The sequence below is a fragment of the Bombina bombina genome, chromosome 1 (assembly GCF_027579735.1).
Source record: "Bombina bombina isolate aBomBom1 chromosome 1, aBomBom1.pri, whole genome shotgun sequence".
In the NCBI taxonomy this organism is placed as follows: domain Eukaryota; kingdom Metazoa; phylum Chordata; class Amphibia; order Anura; family Bombinatoridae; genus Bombina; species Bombina bombina.
The window spans coordinates 1,449,898,037-1,449,919,691 of NC_069499.1; the positions used below are offsets into that span (position 1 = coordinate 1,449,898,037).

General features: G+C 39.9%; 1 protein-coding gene across 2 annotated transcripts in view; it reads left to right on the forward strand.

Annotated features, from left to right (window-relative positions):
- Positions 1 to 21,655, forward strand: part of LOC128652690 (zinc finger protein 239-like) — a 37,981-nt gene that overhangs the window by 214 nt on the left and 16,112 nt on the right. The window contains exons 1-3 of one of the 2 annotated variants that reach the window (XM_053705624.1): positions 1 to 335; positions 1,924 to 1,989; positions 17,156 to 17,260. The exon at positions 1 to 335 is cut by the window's left edge and continues 214 nt beyond it. In XM_053705624.1, the coding sequence (XP_053561599.1) occupies positions 17,173 to 17,260 (88 nt within the window). In that variant the 5' untranslated portion in view covers positions 1 to 335; positions 1,924 to 1,989; positions 17,156 to 17,172. The remainder of the gene's footprint in view (positions 336 to 1,923; positions 1,990 to 17,155; positions 17,261 to 21,655) is intronic. The other variant, XM_053705631.1, reaches the window with a different exon arrangement.

The window sequence follows — 21,655 nt, forward strand, 5'->3', positions numbered from 1 at the left end:
TATAAAGTAAGAGGAGCAGAGTGCTTTAACAGTATTTGCATCGCCCAAAGGATAGTAGGAAATTCTAGATGCTTTAGGAAGAATCAGCTAAAAGCACTACATGCTTATACTGTATTGCATACTCGCAATCTAGAGATTGTGGATGCTCATAAACAACTCATGCACTTTTTTGATCTCCTCGATGTTATTCATATATACATCAAAGAAATCAGTGGCTGCTTTTCCAGACTGTAAAGAAGTATATACAAAGTCATTCTTAAATAGTGCATTACATAAGCCATGTGGTTAGTGATCCTATTGATCTCAAAGATAACCCGATGTAGAAGCGCTTGCAGGTGAGTACTGTGGGATTTGTAGTCTGATTACTGTTAGAGTTTCATCAATAAAAGCCAAATTTTATAAATCATGTGACCTGTAATGGCCAATCAGAGTTAAATTCCTTCGTAGAATGATCACTATCAGGTAGACATTTTGTTCCATTTAATACAGATTAGGATAGTATAGTGCAAGCCAATAACATTTTATTTTTTATTAATCTAAGTGGGATATCCATAAGAAAATTATATAGAGAAATAATAATTATCTGGTATTTATATGTCTCTGTATATCAAATATTAACCACCTTGTTTTCCAACTCTGTCATGGAGAATGTATAGATGTTCTGTGACGTTTTGTAGAATATCATTTAATTTGTTTTTATGGTTATTGTGTAAAAGGCGATTAAAAGGCGATCAAATGTTATTGTGTAAAAAACAATTGACATGGATAGTGGTAGAGGGTATTGTGAACGTGTGGTTGGTTATAGGGGGATTGGTGGTGAATGAATAGATATGAATGAATAGATACTGGTACAATGAAGAAATGGTGAATGTCGGAAAATACATTTGGTAAAGCCATAAGTATTATGGGGATGCGGGGAGAGACAATGAAAGTATAGATACGTGAATATGTGGGTGGTTTGTGAATAGATGGTGATTGTTTAGATATTTTTGTCAGGGGTTTGTTAATGGCATGTAAAGACTGTAAATTTTTAAATATTTTGGATGACAGTTTGATGGCTGTAGGTATGTTGCAATGATATATATATATATATACACACACATACTCACATACTGTACTTAGTCTATAAAATTATTTGTCACATAATCTATTAAATTATTTGGAATGGGTGAGTTCATCCAAGTGGGACAGCATAACACTAATAGCACTAATTTAACCCTTTTACAGATGAATTAAAAACAAAAAAGGTAACCCCTGGCTAGTAAATTATAGTGATATTTTTCCACCCCTGTATGTGTGTGTGTATATACAGTATATATATGTGCTACATTTCACTGCTGAAGAACCTTTATACAGTGCTATACAAACCAATATCTGGGCCTGCAGCTCTTGCAGACTTTCTGCTTGCAAATCACCAGCGACCATGGCTTGGCACAAAATGTCACCGCCTGTAACGATCTGGCATCTGCCTTCATATGGATGCTGAGCACCGATCCCGCTCCAGTTCCATATGCGGCAGGTGCCTGGAGCTCAGGAACTTCAGCATTCGGCTGTAACTTAACAGCCAAGACTGCTGGAGCTTCCTGCAGCTCAGACGTATATATACGTCGTGCAGTACGATAAGCAAAGTACCGCACAAGGAATATATATGTCGTGCAGTACAATAAGCAAAGTACCGCTCAAGGTATATATATGTTGTGCAGTACGATAAGCAAAGTACCGCACAAGATATATACATTTCGGATTTGGTTAAGGAGTTAAAGTAATATAAATCCCAAAAAATGTCTTTTATGATTCAGACAGAGCATACAATTTTTTTCGTTCCCATGGTATTCTGTGCTGAAGATATACCTAAGTAGGCATCTGGAGCACTACATGAAAGGAAATAGTGCTATTGTTTTTTTTGTTTTTTTTAACTTGCAGCTGGACAGTAGCTGAAGTATAACTACTTATACACCACTTACTCTGGTGAGCTGAAGAAATTTTCAGGTAAAATATCTTCCTTTTTTACATGGTTCAGATGATATTTTCTTGTCAGCTTTTTCCAGTTATGCTGCATCAGTTTCAAGTGATTTAGCATTTGAGTATTATGTCCCTTTAAACTATGTGCTTAATCCCTTGTGCAGAGGTTAAACACATAGTTATATACAATCAATAGTGCAATAATAAAATTATCTAACATATTTTATGCATTTGTATGTCCCTTTAAATTACAGGAAAGATGAACAAAATAAATAATGAAAAGTAAATTATGTGGGTGGGGGAGATTCATTTTGGAATGTGAATGCTTTTAGCCTTTTAATTGGGAACCTAAACTATGGCATTAAAATACCTTTTTAACAGTGAATTTCCTATTTTTATTGTAAAAAACTGTTTGTGTGTGTGGCTGATGTGCATGAGGTTGTGTGCTGTGTTTTTATATAGTCTGACCTTCTAATATACATGATACAGCACAGTAGTGTAGGTACTCAATGTCCTTCAGGTTACAGCACCATAAAGATCAATATCTACATTTTGGGCTAAAAGCCCTTACTCATGTCACATACTCATGGGACATGACTAAGGGCTTTTAGCCTGAAATGCAGCCCATTTATGTACCTGCTCTTTTCATCGAATAAATGTTTGTGAATTTCAAGGTTTACGTGGTGCTGCTGTTTTGGACTGTTAACTCTTATATCTCTGGCACCACTGCTTTTCATCAAAAACAAAAATCTACTAGAAAAAAAATCTATCTACACGCCAAATTTCATAAATATTGGTGCAGTGTTTTTATGTTGTAGGTTCAGCTAATGTTTTTACTTTTAAAAATAAAACGTATTAACACTTACGTTGCTTATCTAATTTACTTTCATCAGCATTGCCAAGATTTAAAAAAATATAAAAAGTCAAAATTATTAAACTCTCATGATTCAAACAGAGCATGCCATTTTAAGACACTTTTAAAGGATCAAAATTAAATGTTCATGATTTATATAAAGCATTCAATTTTAAACGACTTTCCAATTTTCTTCTGTTATCTAAGTTGCTTTGTTCTGTTGGTATCCTTTGTTAAAAAGTATACCTAGGTAGGCTCAGGAGCAGCAAGGCACTACTGGGAGCTAGCTGGTAATTGGTGGCTGCAAATATATGTCTTTTTATTGGCTTACCAGATGTGTTCAGCTAGGTCCCAGTAGTGCATTACTCGCCCTTTAAAGGGACATACAGCCCCACCAATTCTTTGATGATTCAAATAGATTGAAACATTTAAAAAACTAAAACTTTCCAATTTACTTCTATTATCAAATGTACGTCATTCTCTTGATATCCTTAGTTGAAAAGCAGTTAGTAAGGTGTAGGGGCATGGACGTGACTGAAGCAATATATGGCAGTAGTTTTATAACTGGTCTCTTGTCTTTGGCTCACCTGATATTTTGAGATTCTCCCAGTAGTGCACTGCTGCTTTGGACGTGACTTTAACTATGTGTGTAATCCTGTTGGGGGGATTAAATAAAGTTGCATGCAACAGTGCAATAATAAAATGCTGAAACATATAAGAGCATTTTCACTTTGCACTTTTATCTCCCTTTAACTATAACTGCACAAACATGTGGCAGTAAAAACACTTAGGGTCAGATAACGAGTAGTGCGCTAACAGTTACGCACGAGCAATAACGTTTTTTTTTCACTTGTATTACAAGTTGAAAGTAAACTTGATTGCTCAAGCACAATTCAAGTTAACGCTTGTCGGGTTAGCGCATCCTCAGAGTTCTGGTTAATTGTAGTGTCACAAAAAATACATTAAAAAGTACACTTACACGCATAATAACACTGTCTGATAAAAATTATTTAAAAAAATATTGCACAAAAAACTTGTAAGGATCAAAGATATGAGATCTCAGATGTTAGGGAAAAAGGCAGGCAAAGGGCTTTAACATAAAGATACATACATATATCTCTAAAGATGTAAATATATATATATGTTTACGTATGTATTTATATGTGTATTTATGTATTTACAGAGATATATATATATATATATATACACATAAATACATATGTATACATATATAGACATTTATATAAGTGCATTGGAGCCCTTTGCAGTAAAATAGATGAAAACACGTAAAAACATATTTATGCAATATTAATTTTGGTACAATAGCTATCTATCTATCGATCTATCTATCTATCTATCTATCTATCTATCTATCTATCTATCTATCTATCTATCATTATACATAGGTATAGATATATACATATATATATATATATATATATATATATATATATATATATATATATATAGGAATATATATTGAAAAATATTTAGAACATATTCCCCTATGTGACGAACATTGGAATGTAAAATATTTACAGTACAAATACAGTTAAACACTTTATTAAATATGAATATTGCACACATATGATTTGACATGCTTTCAGCTACTTAACTGCAAAGGGCTCCAATGCACATATTATACTGTATACTATATGTATTTATGTGTATATATGTCTGTAAATACATATATATCCATATAAAAACATATGTACATAAAATACATATAGATATTTAGACATTTATATGTATGTATCTCTATATAAGTCCTATGCTGCCTTTTTTTCTAACACCTGAGACTTCATATGTTTGAGCCCTTATAATGTTTTATTGCAAAAAAAATGCAAATAATTTGTATTAGTGTTATGAGTGAAACTGTACCTTTTTTTTTTTTTGGATAATCATTTTTATTGGATTTTTTAAAAGTCAAACAATACAAATTAACAAACAATACAAAACAGTTCTGTAATAACATAGCAGTTGTCATTAATTCAAGCTGTTACAAAGCCGTATGTCAACTTATAAGAGTGTTTATCACTTTGTTAGTTCAAGGTTCTTATTTAGACATTTCATAGCATTTTATTACATTTGGATTAGCATTGGTCAGATGTCCCTTCTGAGGTCTGATGGATAGAAGGTGTTTTTGTGTTATGGCATAGGGGCTGTACCTTTTAATGTATTTTTAATGTTTTTTTGTGCAACTTTTTATTTGAGTGTAACAGTTAACCAGAGCTCTGAGGTCACGCAAACCTGATGCGCCTTAAATTCAAATGTGCTCCAGCTAACGTGTTTACTTTCAACTTGTAATACGCACGCTACTCTTGATGCGTACAAACAGCCACGATAAGTCAAATATCACTCATGTGCAACTCGTAATCTGGCCCTTCGGTGGTAATTATTATTATTTTTTAATTTTATTGGCAATTTCTCTTTTCTTAACCCCTTAATTAGTGAGGCTGGGCTTTAGCTGAATGCTTCCTGGGGTGAGGCATGCAGTAATAGAGAGCCACAATCACTATTAGTGGCATAAAGAAAAACTTAATAGCATGTGATATACAGGGTCATTAAGGGGGTTTAAATAGCTGTCAAATCTGTTGCTAAGCAACAATTTCCAGTGCACCAGCAGAGTCCAGCAGGAAATCACTGGTTTACACATGCTCAATAGAGGGTTTAACATGGCATGCCCCTTGTTTTTTATATTCTGTATTCTTTGCTCTTACATGATTTTTATGTTAATTCAAGCAGTGGTGTCCCTTTAAATGTTGAACAAAAACATGCTTTTCAATATAAAGAGACGGGGGGGATCACTCAAAACTACAGAAAAATTGACTACACCAATCTTTCTGAAATTTGGCATGCAGATATAGTTTGACTAGTATAAGCATTTTTTTCTTCTTTCTTTCTTTTGTTATAAAATGAGCAGTGGGTGATGAAAGGTTTATCTTTTTATTTTGAGTATAGCATTAAATAGAGCCATTTAAAATATGCATACCTCATTTCTTCATATTGTAAATGCTTGTTTTCTGCTGCTTTCCATATTAGACTGTAGCAATATAGCAAATCAGAAGCTACCCAAACTATTGTTTTCAGAAAGAGTGTGCTGCCCAGTGTTTATTCTCAACAGAAATAGAGACGCTTCAATACCTCTTTCTTTCCCCTGAGGTAAGAACCAACGGGGAGCACACTCATTTTGGAAATAACGGCTCTCTCCCTATAACTTACTGCCCATCTGTCAAATGATTTCTGGTATGTGGGAGGTTAAAAGCTTAAGGTTAATTGCTCACTGGTAATTTGTGGCCATTGTTGCGTGTGGAGGGTTGGGGTTATGGACATTCCATGAGCATTTCTGAGAGGTTCGTTGGTGAACTCTGGTGGTCCATAAGTGTCAGTCCTTTAATTCTGGGACACCAAGGGGCTGTGGGTGGGAAGTGGGTTCTACATATATAGCAACAAGAAATACATAAAAGTAAATTACTCCTTGACTACTATATGCATGAAGGACAATCAAGAGGTTAAATTAGTCCTGTGGAACTTGCATATAGTTTGCATTTAACCCTTGATTGACAGAAACACATATAGAGCTGTGTCTTTTGATACAGTTCACATTTTATATTTATTTTATACTTATACATTTGATATATATATATATATATATATATATATATATACACACACACACACACTAACCGGACACTTTATTAGGTACATCTTGCTAGTACCGGGTTGACGCCCTTTAGCCTTCAGAACTGCCGTAATTCTTCATGGCATAGATTCAACAAAGTGTTGGAAACATTCCTCAGACATTTTGGTCCATATTAACATGATAGCATCACGCAGTTGCTGCAGATTTGTTGGCTGCACATCCATGATGCGAATCTCCCGTTCCACCACATCCCAAAGGTGTTCTATTGGATTTAGATCTGGTGACAGTTGAGGCCAATGGAGTACAGTGAACTCATTGTCACATTCAAGAAACCAATTTGAGATGATTTGAGCTTTGTGACATGGTGCGTTATCCTGCTGGAAGTAGCCATCAGAAGATGGGTACACTGAAGTCATAAAGGGATGGACATGGTCAGCAACAATACTCAGGAACGCCATGAGATTTAAATGATGCTCAATTGGTACTAAGGGGCCCAAAGTGTGCTAAGAAAATATCCTCCACTCCATTACACCACCACCACCAGCCTGAACCATTGATACAAGGTAGGATGGATCCATGCTTTCATGTTGTTTATGCCTAATTCTGACCCTACCATCTGAATTTTGCAGCTGAAATCGAGACTCATCAGACCAGGCAACATTTTTCCAATCTTCTATTGTCCAATTTTGGTGAGCCTGCGCGAATTGTAGCCTCAGTTTCCTGTTCTTAGCTGACAGGAGTGGCACCCGGTGTGGTCTTCTGCTGCTGTAGCCCATCTGCTTTAAGGTTTGACATATTGTGTGTTCAGAGATGGTATTCTGCATACCTTGGTTGTAACAAGTGGCTATTTGAGTTACTGTTGTCTTTCTATCATCTCAAACCAGTCTGCCCATTCTCCTCTGACATCTACAAGGCATTTTCGTCCACACAACTCCGGCTCACTGGATATTTTCTCTTTCTTTTTAAACCCTAGAGATGGTTGTGTGTGAAAATCCCAGTAGATCAGCTTTTTTTTTAAATGCCGACAGAGTATGCTGTCGGCGTTCAGCGATGTCTGTTGGACATGATACGCTACAGCGTATCATGTCGGACAGACATTGATAAATCAGCCCCATAGACCCATATTTAACAGATTATTGCAAAATCTAAGAGTTAGGCCAATGCTTAGTTTCCAGAAATGTTAAGTAGTATTGTGTGGGTTATCAAATGACAACCAGAAACAATGAAACACTGTTCTTGGCCATCTCACTGCTTAGTCCAATATTTAGCAGCCCACCTTAAGGGTTGCTGTGACCCAGGCAGCAAACACCTTAGTAGCACCCAAGGCACCTAAATCCAAAATCATTTTAGCATCCTCAGGACCATCTCTGAGGTACACACCAACATGAGCTTCCCACAGCACACAAGGAGTGCCTCTCTGCTCAAGCATGTCCCCATCCAGGATGCTTCCATAACCAAAACCTATGTACCCTAAATAACCTCCCAACTCAAGGTACATTAACTTATAAAAATAGTTTGTTAACTTAAACCTTATTCCAGTTTATTAAAGGAACCCATAGATTTTCATCTTCACCAACACAAAATGGCATTCTTATGTGTTTACTGATGCCCATTATAAAAGTCTTAAAGGGACATGAAACCCCAAAATTTTCGTTCAGGAATAAGACAGATCATATCATTTTAAACAACTTTTATTTTTACTTCTATTTTTTAATTTGCTTCAGCCTCTTGTTATTCTTTGTTAAAGAAGCAGCAATGCATTACTGGTAGCTAGTTAACACATTGAGTGAGCCAATAAGATGATGCATATATGTGCAGCCACCAATCAGCAGCTCCCAAGCCTACCTAAATATCCTATTCAACAAATGAGAATAAAGCAAATTAGATAATAGAAGTACATTTGGAAAGTTGTTTAAAATCACATGCTCAAATAAAAAGATTGGGTTTCATGTCCCTTTAAGGGAAATTAAACACTCCTTGATTTTGTATAACAATTGTGCTTTCTCCAACATTCCCTAGATAGGCCAAGAAGCAAAATCTGTAACCTAGGTTTCCAAAATGTTGTAAATTCCCTGTACCAGGTACTTGACTTGCAGATTTACAGATTACAGAATTTGCTTTCTGGTCTCCCTAGCAGGGTAGGATAAGCACATTTTTTCACACAAGACGTGTTTAATGACATTTTAAGCCTCTTTCACCCATGAGCCTTTCAGTAGTTATCTTCAGCACTGAATGAACCTCATGGGGAAATATTAATTTTAAGATTTTTTGTGTGTAAAATGCTGATTGGTTAAATAATTACCCTACCAGGATTAAAAGGGCCATGCCAAATGTCAGAATTACATTTTTGTATTTCTCAACTAATTGGGGGGGGGGGGGGCTGTCAATACTAGCAGTGTAGAAGTTGGGAAGGGGAGACTTTGAGTTAGGTATTTACATTATGTCGTTTAGAGGGCTTGTTAGGTTTGTGAAAAATAATGTACATTGAGAAGTGTTACGGTACCAACAGTGTACCAAGGGTTAATACCAGGGAACAACGTCCTGCATAGGGAATCAGCAATTCACAACCCAGCCAGTTTCAGGTTTAAAACAGAATGTCTACTTTATTTGAAGGCAGCACACAGATTTATACACCCTGGCTTCAGGTTACAAAGGGCATTGGTTTAACAGTAAAGCAAACATATGAACAATGCATCAAACCTCTAACAATTGTCTATTGACAGGTAAAACAGATTAACATATTAAGTTAATTAACTAGGGAAGAACGTTTACTCAGACAATCTGATGTTGGGCAGTCTAGTTAACATAATCACACAAGGACACAATCAGTTTACCCAGACAGACTCCTGAGACACAATCAGATCTTAAACATACATAGAATACATCTTATTACAGAATATAGGAACAGTTCTTATTAGCTATAAAGTCTTTTATGCCCACTTGGCTTATAGAGTCACAATTGCTCCCACAAGGGGCACTCACACCCTGTACCCATCCTGTATTTATGGATACAGGGTAACATAGACATAAGACAGAGTTATGAAAGTACATGGGGTGTCCAGCATATAAAATTCCATATTTCCATGCAGTCTCTGGGTATCCTTAAGCCCATGTACCTCCAGCCCAAAGAATGTTCCATAACAGGCCCTCCAATGTACAGTGGCGAGATTGGTTTTGTCACATCTCTCCCCTTTTCCAAACAGACTAACAGGGTATCTGACCTCCTGCCGGTCAGTGCCCTGGTTAGTCCAGCAACCCACCCATAAAACACAATTAGTAGTACAGCCCACCCACAATAAATGGTTACTACACCTGAGTACGGGGAAAACTTGTCCATGTCCAGGTGCCTCACCACAGCTGTGTGGGGGACTGGTACGCTGAATTGGTGGGTTGCGAGGTGGGCAGAGACCAGCTGTACTCTGCCCTGGTGCCAGCACTACCATGGAAGTAGCCTGGTGGGAGCCTGGTTGCTGGAGGGGGAGACCGACTGTCTCCCCTTTGGATACATAGCTGTGCTGCTGGAGGGGGAGACCAATCGTCTCCCCTTTGGCTAAATAGCCGTGTTGCTGGGGGACAGGACCAACTGTCCCTACCCCTTTTAACGCAGCCTGCCGCTGGGGAATGGAGTCTGGGCTCCCAAAGTCAGGCTCTGCAAAGGACTCCCATAACAAGCCAGGACCATCAAACTCCTCTCCCTCTGGTTTGTCATGCTCGGCTGTCCAGGGTATATAATGTGCCATATACCACCAGAGCGCCTGGTAGGCATGTCAGTTTGCTGGGACAATCCATCTGGATTCCCGTTATGAGAGAGAATTCCTGTCCATACAAACAAGGGTTCAAATTCCTCAGTGCCCAGACCAGGGCCAAACAGTCCTTCAAAATCCCATCAGCTTCTTTACGAGTTTTCTGTACCTGCTCTTTATAGGTATCCACAATCCCTTCATACTGACATAGGGTGCCCTTGAGTTGCTGCACCTCACTATGAGCCAGCGTCAGCTTCTCCTCAAGTGTCGCTAAGTTTGTCTTTAAGGTTTCATGTCCCACTCTCAAGCTGGTGTTTTCTGCAGTCTGTCGGTGCAGCTTGTCTAGCAGAGATTCCTGTTCTAAACGTGCTTTTTCCTCTGCGCTCCTCTTCTCCTTCATCAGCGCATTGTAACGGGACCTCCACATATCAATAGCGGATAGAGATTTACTGAGCTCAGCGTCCTGGGGCTCAGCAGCAGGTGGGTCAGTCTCTATGACACGGATCTGGGCACGGGTAGTCACAGAGTTAACATCAGCGGGAACCATAGGAGCGTAGGCAGAAACAAGGGGGGCCAAGTCATTTCCAAGAAGAACATCAGCAGGTAAGTCCTTCTTGACCCCCACATTCACAGGTCTAGCGCCCACTCCCCAATCCAAATGTACCCTGGCAACAGGTAGGCTGAACACATCGCCCCCTGCTACCCTCACAGCCACAGTGTCTCCAGTGTACTGTTTCTCAGACACCAAGTTCTTTTGAAGCAAGGTCATGGTAGCACCAGTATCCCGTAGACCACTGACCTCCTTCCCATTCACTTTAACCAGTTGCCGGTTATTCCGGTGGGCAGCTTGCACAAGGTCTGCCTCATGTAGGATGCTCCAGCATTCTTGCGCCTCTACGTAGCGGGCCGCAGGCTGAGGATTACGTGGGATTCCGCCGGCGGGTCTTCTCCAGGACTGCGCTTGGTTCGCTGCGTTTAGGGGACACTCTGGTCTTTTGTGCCCTAGTTGCTTACATCTAAAGCACCGAATAGGTTGTGAGTAGCCCCGCGAATTGAACAGGGCTCTCTGAGAGTAGTTCGTGGCCGGAGGCCGTGTGGTATAGCGGTGCGCCGGGGTTTGGTAACTGGCCGCTGCTGGGGTGACTGGGGGTCTGTACTCCACTCTAGCAGGGGGCTTAGTGGTAGCAGTGTCCAGTTTGCGGGCATCCGTATACTCATCTGCCAAGCGAGCCGCTTCCTGCAGGGTGGAGGGTTTACGGTCCCGAACCCACTCTCGAACTCCTGCGGGTAACTTGTCGAAGCAATGTTCCAACAGGAATAGCTGCAGCACCTCTTCCCCAGATACGGCTTGGCACCCCGCTATCCAGTGAGCTGCTGTGCGGTGCACCTTACATGCCCACTCAAGGTAGGAATCTCCAGCTACTTTAACAGTGTCTCTGAACCGCCTCCGGTATGCCTCCGGTGTAACCGCATACCTGGAGAGCAGAGCCTCTTTTACAGTATTATAATCCCTGACTTCCTCATCTGGAATGGCCCGAAAAGCCTCTCTGGCCCGGCCGGATAATTTTCCAGATAATATCGTGACCCAGTCCTCTGCGGGTACCTTGTGTAGTGCACATTGCCTCTCAAAATCCACAAGGTACCCATCAATCTCTCCTTCTGTTTCCAGGAAGTTTTTAAAAGCTGCAAAATTTACTTTTCTCTTTTCCATCTTAGTCAGTATTGTAATAATCCCCCTCTTCCTGAGGTTACTGGCTTGTGTAGTTGCTCTTCTGGGCGATAAGGTTCATTCCGTCGCTGCCACCAATGTTACGGTACCAACAGTGTACCAAGGGTTAATACCAGGGAACAACGTCCTGCATAGGGAATCAGCAATTCACAACCCAGCCAGTTTCAGGTTTAAAACAGAATGTCTACTTTATTTGAAGGCAGCACACAGATTTATACACCCTGGCTTCAGGTTACAAAGGGCATTGGTTTAACAGTAAAGCAAACATATGAACAATGCATCAAACCTCTAACAATTGTCTATTGACAGGTAAAACAGATTAACATATTAAGTTAATTAACTAGGGAAGAACGTTTACTCAGACAATCTGATGTTGGGCAGTCTAGTTAACATAATCACACAAGGACACAATCAGTTTACCCAGACAGACTCCTGAGACACAATCAGATCTTAAACATACATAGAATACATCTTATTACAGAATATAGGAACAGTTCTTATTAGCTATAAAGTCTTTTATGCCCACTTGGCTTATAGAGTCACAATTGCTCCCACAAGGGGCACTCACACCCTGTACCCATCCTGTATTTATGGATACAGGGTAACATAGACATAAGACAGAGTTATGAAAGTACATGGGGTGTCCAGCATATAAAATTCCATATTTCCATGCAGTCTCTGGGTATCCTTAAGCCCATGTACCTCCAGCCCAAAGAATGTTCCATAACAGGCCCTCCAATGTACAGTGGCGAGATTGGTTTTGTCACAAGAAGTGACCCAATTTTTGTACTTGATAATTTGCCACAGTCTGAAGCCATACCTTATTGCCAGAAATTTGTCTTTACTGATAGCGCTGGCTTAGAATGCTTAGACTTGGTTAACATAAATTAAGGGGGATATTTATCAAAGCCTCAACTCACGGCCACGGACCTGAATACGATCTCCATATTTATTTTAAAAAGCTGGCAAAAAGCCGCGCACCAAGTACGGGGCGATGAGCATCGGACTGTTGTTAATTAACAGTCATCGATCTCGCGTCTATTCTGCTTTTTACCAACTTTATACCCTGTCAGTAAACGCCGCCACTATACTAAAATGTTTAACCCCTATCCCGCCACTCCCGGACCCCAGCGCAACTAAATAAAGTTATTAACCCCTATCCCTCCGCTCCCGGACCCCACCGCAGCTAAATAAAGTTATTAACCCCTATCCCGCCGGTCCCAGACCCCACCGCAACTAAATAAAGTTATTAACCCCTATCCTGTCGCTCCCGGACTCCACCGCAACTAAATAAACATATTAACCCCTAAACCCCTGGCCTCCCACATCACTACCACTAACTAGACCTATTAACCCCTAAACCGCCAGCCCCCCACATCGCCATAAACTAAATTAAGCTATTATCCCCTAAACCTAACAACCCGCTAACTTTACATTAAAATTACCACATCCCTATCTTATAATAAATTTAAACTTACCTGTAGAATTAAAATAAACTCATTCTAAACTAGTAATTAACCTACCCTAACTATTATACTAAAATTACAATAAACTAGCAATTAAATTAACTATATTACATATTAAAAAACCCTAACCCTACTCAAAATATTTTAATCTACTATTAAAAATTACTAAATTACAAAAAAAATAAACGCTAAGTTACAAAAAATAAAAAACACTAAATTAGGAGAAAAAAAAAAACACAGTATCAAAAATAAAAAAGAATTAGACCTAATCTACTATCCCTATCAAAATAAAAAAGCCCCCTAGCCTACAATAAACTACCAATGGCCCTTAAACCTTTTGCGGGGCATTGCCCCAAAGAAATCAGCTCTTTTAACTGTAAAAAAAAATATACAAACAACCCCCCCAACAGTAAAACCCACCACCCACACAACCAAACCCCCCCAAATAAAATTCTATCTAAATAAACCTAAGCTCCTCATTGCCCTGAAAAGGGCATTTGTATGGGCATTGCCCTTAAAAGGGCATTTAGCTCTTTTACTGCCTAGACCCTAAAAATAAAACCCACCAAAAAAAACCTTAAATAAACCTAACACTAACCCCCGACGATCCACTTACAGTTATCGAAGTCCGGACATCCATTATAATTAATTAATTCTACAGGTAAGTATAAATTTATTATAAGACTAGTCCTAAAGCCTGTGTACACGGGCCATTTTTTGCAGTACAGCGGTCCCACCCCTTGCTCTCTCTCTATCCCCCCTCTCTCTTTTGCTCTCTCTTTCTCCCCTCTCTTTTGCTCTCTCTCCCCTCTCTTTTGCTCTCTCTCCCCTCTCTTTTGCTCTCTCTCCCCTTTCTTTTGCTCTTTCTCTCTCCCCCTCTCTTTTGCTCTCTCTCCCCTCTCTTTTGCTCTTTCTCTCTCCCCCTCTCTTTTGCTCTCTCTCTCCCCCTCTCTTTTGCTCTCTCTCCCCCTCTCTTTTGCTCTCTCTCTTCCCCTTCTCTTTTGCTCTCTCTCTCCCCCCTCTCTTTTGCTCTCTCTCCCCCTCTCTTTTGCTCTCTCTCTTCCCCTTCTCTTTTGCTCTCTCTCTCCCCCCTTTCTTTTGCTCTCTCTCTCCCCCCTCTCTTTTGCTCTCTCTCCCCCTCTTTTGCTGTCTCTCTCCCTCTCTTTTGCTCTCTCTCCTCCTCTTTTGCTGTCTCTCTCCCTCTCTTTTGCTCTCTCTTCCCCTTCTCGTTTCTCTCTCTCCTCTCGTTTGCTCTCTCTCTCCTCTCATTTGCTGGCTCTCTCCCTCTCTTTTGCTGTCTCTCTCGCTCTCTTTTGCTGTCTCTCTCCCTCTCTTTTGCTGTATCTCTCCCTCTATTTTACTGTCTCTCTCCCTCTCTCTTTTGCGCTCTCTCCCCCTCTCTTTTGTGTTCTCTCCCCCTCTGTTTTGTGCTCTCTCCCTCCTCTCTTTTGTGCTCTCTCCCCCTCTCTTTTGTGCTCTCTCCCTTCTCTTTTTGTGCTCTATCCCCCCTCTCTTTTTTGCTCTCCCCCCCTCTCTTGTGTCCTCTCTCCCCACTCTCTTTTGTGCTCTCTCCCCACTCTCTTTTGTGCTATCTCCCCCCTCTCTTTTGTGCTCTCTCCCTCCTCTCTTTTGTGCTATCTTCCCCCTCTCTTTTGTGCTCTTTCTCCCCTCTCTTTTGTGCTCTCTCCCCCTTCTCTTTTTGTGCTCTATCCCCCTCTCTTTTTTGCTCTCCCCCCCCCCTCTCTTGTGTCCTCTCTCCCCCCTCTTTTTTGTGCTCTCTCCCCTTCTCTTTTGTGCTCTCTCCTCCCTCTCGTTTGTGCTCTCTCCTTCCTCTCTTTTGTGCTCTATCCCCCTCTCTTTTGTGCTCTCTCCCCCTCTCTTTTGTGCTTTCTCCACCCTCTCTTTTGTGCTCTCTCCCCCTCTCTTTTGTGCTCTTTCCCCCTCTCTTTTGTGCTCTCTTCCCCTCTCTTTTGTGCTCTCTCCCCCCTCTCTTTTGTGCTCTCTCCCCCCTCTCTTTTGTGCTCTCTCCCCCTCTATTTTGTGCTCTCTCCCCCCTCTCTTTTGCTGGCTCTCTCCCCCCTCTCTTTTGCTGGCTCTCTCCCCCCTCTCTTTTGTTGGCTCTCTCCCCCCTCTCTTTTGCTGGCTCTCTCCCTCTCTTTATCCCCCCTCTTCTGCTCTCTATATCCCCCCTCTTTAGAGCTCTCTGTCGGCCCTGGCATCTGGCCCCACCCTGCCCCGCCCACATCACACCCAACCCCGCCCACATCACGTCTGTGCCACACCCGACCCCGCCCACGTCACGTCCACCCAGCCACACCCACTCCACCACACGCCAGGTCAGTTGGAAGGCCAGTTGTATTTGTCCTCGCGCACAGTCTCTACTTAGCATGACAGCTTCGGACAAACACACTTGACCTTTTATTATATAGGATAGGGATGTGGTAATTTTACATTTTCCCACCAATCAGCAGGTGCTACCCAGGTGCTGAACTAAAAATCGGTCAGCTCCTATGCTTACATTCCTGCTTTTTCAAAAAAAGATAGCAAGAGAATGAAGAAAAATTGATAATAGAAGTAAATTAGAAAGTTGCTTAAATTTGCATGCTTTATCTGAATCATGAAAGAAACCATTTGTGTTTTGTGTCCCTTTAAGCTGAGACATGTGTAGCGTTATTGTTTAATCCCTGAAGGCTTTTGTTGGGCCAAAGGGTTTTCATTAATTGTTTTAATAAATTCTTTTAAACTTTATACTGAGAAGCGCAAGCGCTTATTTGGTTCCTGTACTGGGAGAGAGCAAGGGGTAGAAATCACCCCACACTGTCTGTCAGTGAGCTGAGACACTGTGAGATCCCAGTCTGTTCCAATCAGCACATTGGTGCTGCTACCTTTGGGAGTATTATCGAACACTGAGTATTTTTCCTTGCACATGATGTTGGTTTATAATGGGACTGCACTAGAAGGTGCCTTCTGTCTGTTCTATTTTTGCAGTGTGAGAATTGAATCTTTTGGGAAGAGCAGCCTGTGTCACGATCCATCAATGACATCTGGATCTTTTTTTTTGACTGATATTGATTTTGTTCAAAGGGCCATTATCATTTGGACTGTATGGTACACTGTATTAACAGATTAGGAACATATTGGTCGAATGAAACTTGTGATATAGCTTTAGCATTATAAATTATATCGGATCATTTGCGCCCCTTATGTACTAAGGATTCCATCCTTATTGTGTTTTGTTGTATGGTAGAAAAAAGGCCTGAAGGTTCCATTGTACAGATAAATCACAAAGGAAAAAAAATATATTAAAGTTTCCTGACTCCTTTTTAACTTAAAGGGACATTATACACTAGATTTTTCTTTGCATAAATGTTTTGTAGATGATCCATTTATACAGCCTATACAGATTTTTTTTTTAATGTATAGTTTTGCTTATTTTTAAATAACATTGCGCTCATTTTCAGACTCCTAACCAAGCCCCAATGTTTTAGAAGAATACTAATGTATACCTACTACAGCTTGCTCCTGTTTGTGTAAAGAGTCTTTTCATATGTGGGGTAGTCTGCATTTTTTGCTATAGAACCACTTGCAGTGGGTGTTCCATCTAATCTTTTCAACAGTACTAAATTGGGAGCTTCTAAGTATTTTTTTTTAATGGTTTTATACTGGATTTTTAAATCAGTATCTGTGCATATTATTCTTTATAGTAGTGTCTATTACATGCAGTTTAATTAAAATTGGTGTATACTGTCCCTTTAACAGGAACAGGCTTTCAGAACATGGATTCTGACACTGTACAAAACAAAAAGGATGAAGATACTTGTAAAAAGGACGTCCAGGAGAGTGATCAAAGTGATGCCAGATTAGGTAAGTGGTTAATGATGTGAGCAATAATATGGTTGAAATTAAAGGAAAATTAAACTCAGAACTGAATTTTCCACACAATGTTTAATTATAGACAGCAAAAAATAAATTAATTCTGACAAATTGCAGCTCCTACACTGATCAGTTACTAATTTGCATATTGCAGGATACACATATAACAAAAACAGGTTTATTTGCAAAGTAATCTTATAAAGTAAAAAGTAAAACAACTAATTAGGAATGGTAATGCAACTGGAATCTTGAATATTTGCAATATCAGCCAAAAAAATAATTGAGTTGTTGATTAGGTACCTGAATAATTGGCTTATTAATGGTACTTAAAGGGATAGTTTATTTTAACATTTCTCCCTTTAATCTGTAGCAAATTATCCATTTTACCTGCTGGAATGTGTTTAATTCTTTATAAATAACTCCTTTTCCTTTATTTTGTAATTTGAAATATCTGTTTTGGCCTTTGAAGACTGCCACCTTTACTGAAAATATCAATACAGTAGTTTTGTCTACAGAAAAGTTATGTAAGTCTCTCCACACAAGCCGCGGCTCCAGGCAGCTGCACGCTTCCAATTCGGAAGTGCAGGAACTTCCTATGTAACTCCTCCTTGTTTGGAGTGCTGGCACCGCAATGGATCAACTTGCTTAAGTCACTCTTAGGTGTAATAAATTAAAAGGAACATTTATTAAACAGCTTTAAAGTGTTGCAAGCCATTTTAATTTTCTCTGCAGTTTTTGTGTTTTATAAGATTAGGAAAGACATTTATTTTTCACTGAGTCTTTTTAGAGTAGCATATTTGCAGGCCCCTTTAGCATAAGTTTTATTTTTCACTAAAGCGAATGTGTAAAATAATATAAACTACTACACGAATGTAAAATGATAAAGTTTAAGTTATAGCATATGAATTATAGACGTGTAATATTTCGGGCTTTGAATCTGGGCTACGAATAGTGAAGCCCGAACATGGAAATGGTTTGTGGCATTTGGCTATTTTCTTCATTGGATATATTGGGAAAAAGTGTAAAACACAAATATCTGTGCACATACTTTTTCTCAAATATTTACGGCATAGAAAATAGCCAGCACCCATTTTTGGGCTTGACTATTTGTTAGTGATACAAAGCCTGAAATAATTCACATGCCTAATAAATAAATATATTCTAGAATCTTATAGGAAAGAAGAATATAGTATTTGTACACTTAAACCATGTAGGTATTCAGCTAGCTAAATTTTTTGTATGGGATGTATTTGATACATAGACTTTGTAAAAATATTTAGGAGCTCAAAATAAAAACTGGACACAAAAAGAGTTTTAAACATTTGCTTTGAGGAAACTGACAAAGCAAGAAAGATGAAAAATGAAGATAAATTTACAAAAGAGCTTTTTTTAAAGGACATTACACACCTATTTTTCTCCAACATTGGTGTGTCCGGTCCACGGCGTCATCCTTACTTGTGGGATATCTCTTCCCCAACAGGAAATGGCAAAGAGTCCCAGCAAAGCTGGCCATATAGTCCCTCCTAGGCTCCGCCCACCCCAGTCATTCTCTTTGCCGTTGCACAGGCAACATCTCCACGGAGATGGTTAAGAGTTTTTTGGTGTTTAAATGTAGTTTTTATTCTTCTATCAAGTGTTTGTTATTTTAAAATAGTGCTGGTATGTACTATTTACTCTGAAACAGAAAAGGATGAAGATTTCTGTTTGTGAGAGGAAGATGATTTTAGCAGACAGTAACTAAAATCGATTGCTGTTTCCACATAGGACTGTTGAGATGAAGTAACTTCAGTTGGGGGAAGCAGTTAGCAGATTTTTCTGCTTAAGGTATGACTAGCCATATTTCTAACAAGACGATGTAATGCTGGAAGGCTGTCATTTCCCCTCATGGGGACCGGTAAGCCATTTTCTTAGTCAAATAAAGAGAATAAAGGGCTTATTATGGGCTAAAAAACTGGTAGACATTTTTATGGGCTAAATCGATTGCTTTATTTGGGCATTTTATTCATATTTATGCTGACAATTTGCATTTATAAACTTGGGGAACGTTTATTAAACGGCAGGCACTGTGTTAGACACCTTTTCCAGTCAGGGGGCCTTCCTAGTTGTAGACTGAGCCTCATTTTCGCGCCATTACTGCGCAGTTGTTTTTGAGAGCAGGGCATGCAGATGCATGTGTGAGGATCTAAAAATTGCTGGAAAAGCTTCTAGAAGGCGTCAATTGGTATCGTATTCCCCTCTGGGCTTGGTTGGGTCTCAGCAAAGACTATAGCTGGGACTGTATAGGGGTTAAATTTATAAACGGCTCCGGTTCCGTTATTTTAAGGGTTAAAGCTCTGAAATTTGGTGTGCAATACTATTAATGCTTTAAGACACTGTGGTGAAATTTTTGAACAATTCCTTCATACTTTTTCACATATTCAGTAATAAAGTGTTTTCTGTTTAAAATTTAAAGAGACAGTAACGGTTTTGTTTTAAAACGTTTTTTGTGCTTTGTTGACAAGTTTAAGCCTGTTTAACATGTCTGTACCTTCAGATAAGCTATGTTCTATATGTATGAAAGCCAATGTGTCTCCCCATTTAAATTTATGTGATAATTGTGCCATAGCGTCCAAACAAAGTAAGGACAGTACTGCCACAGATAATGAAATTGCCCAAGATGATTCCTCAGATGAAGGGAGTAAACATGATACTACATCATCTCCTACTGTGACTACACCAGTTTTGCCCACGCAGGAGGCCCCAAGTACATCTAGTGCGCCAATACTTATTACCATGCAACAATTAACGGCTGTAATGGATAACTCCATAGCAAATATTTTATCCAAAATGCCTACTTATCAGAGAAAGCGCGATTGCTCTGTTTTAAACACTGAAGAGCAGGAGGGCGCTGATGATAATTGTTCTGTCATACCCTCACACCAATCTGAAGGGGCCATGAGGGAGGTTTTGTCAGATGGAGAAATTTCAGATTCAGGAAAAATTTCTCAACAAGCTGAACCTGATGTTGTGACATTTAAATTTAAATTAGAACATCTCCGCGCACTGCTTAAGGAGGTGTTATCTACTCTGGATGATTGTGACAACTTGGTCATTCCAGAGAAATTATGCAAGATGGACAAGTTCCTAGAGGTTCCGGTGCACCCCAACGCTTTTCCTATACCCAAGCGGGTGGCGGACATAGTAAATAAGGAGTGGGAAAAGCCTGGCATACCTTTTGTCCCCCCCCCCTATATTTAAGAAATTATTTCCTATGGTCGACCCCAGAAAGGACTTATGGCAGACAGTCCCTAAGGTCGAGGGGGCAGTTTCTACTCTAAACAAACGCACTACTATTCCTATCGAAGATAGTTGTGCTTTCAAAGATCCTATGGATAAAAAATTGGAAGGTTTGCTTAAAAAGATTTTTGTACAGCAAGGTTACCTTCTACAACCCATTTCGTGCATTGTTCCTGTCACTACAGCAGCGTGGTTCTGGTTTGAGGAACTAGAAAAGTCTCTCAGTAGAGAGACTCCATATGAGGAGGTTATGGACAGAGTTCACGCACTTAAATTGGCTAACTCTTTTATTTTAGATGCCGCTTTGCAATTAGCTAGATTAGCGGCGAAAAATTCAGGGTTTGCTATCGTGGCGCGCAGAGCGCTTTGGCTAAAGTCTTGGTCAGCGGATGTGTCATCCAAGACAAAATTGCTTAACATCCCTTTCAAAGGTAAAACTCTATTTGGACCAGAAATGAAAGAGATTATTTCAGACATCACTGGGGGAAAGGGCCACGCCCTTCCACAAGATAGGTCTTTCAAGACTAAAAATAAGTCTAATTTTCGTTCCTTTCGCAATTTCAGGAACGGACCGGCCTCTAATTCTGCATCCTCTAAGCAAGAGGGTAATGCCTCACAATCCAAACCAGCCTGGAAACCGATGCAAGGCTGGAACAAGGGTAAGCAGGCCAAGAAGCCTGCCGCTGCTAACAAAACAGCATGAAGGAGTAGCCCCCGATCCGGGACCGGATCTAGTGGGGGGCAGACTCTCTCTCTTTGCTCAGGCTTGGGCAAGAGATGTTCAGGATCCATGGGCGCTAGAAATAGTTTCTCAAGGTTATCTCCTGGAATTCAAGGAACTACCCCCAAGGGGAAGGTTCCACATGTCTCACTTATCCTCAAACCAAATAAAGAGACAGGCATTCTTACATTGTGTAGAAGACCTGTTAAAGATGGGAGTGATACACCCAGTTCCAATAAAGGAACAAGGAATGGGATTTTATTCCAATCTGTTCGTAGTTCCCAAAAAAGAGGGAACTTTCAGACCAATTTTGGATTTGAAGATCCTAAACAAATTTCTCAGGGTACCATCGTTCAAGATGGAAACCATTCGAACGATTCTACCCACTA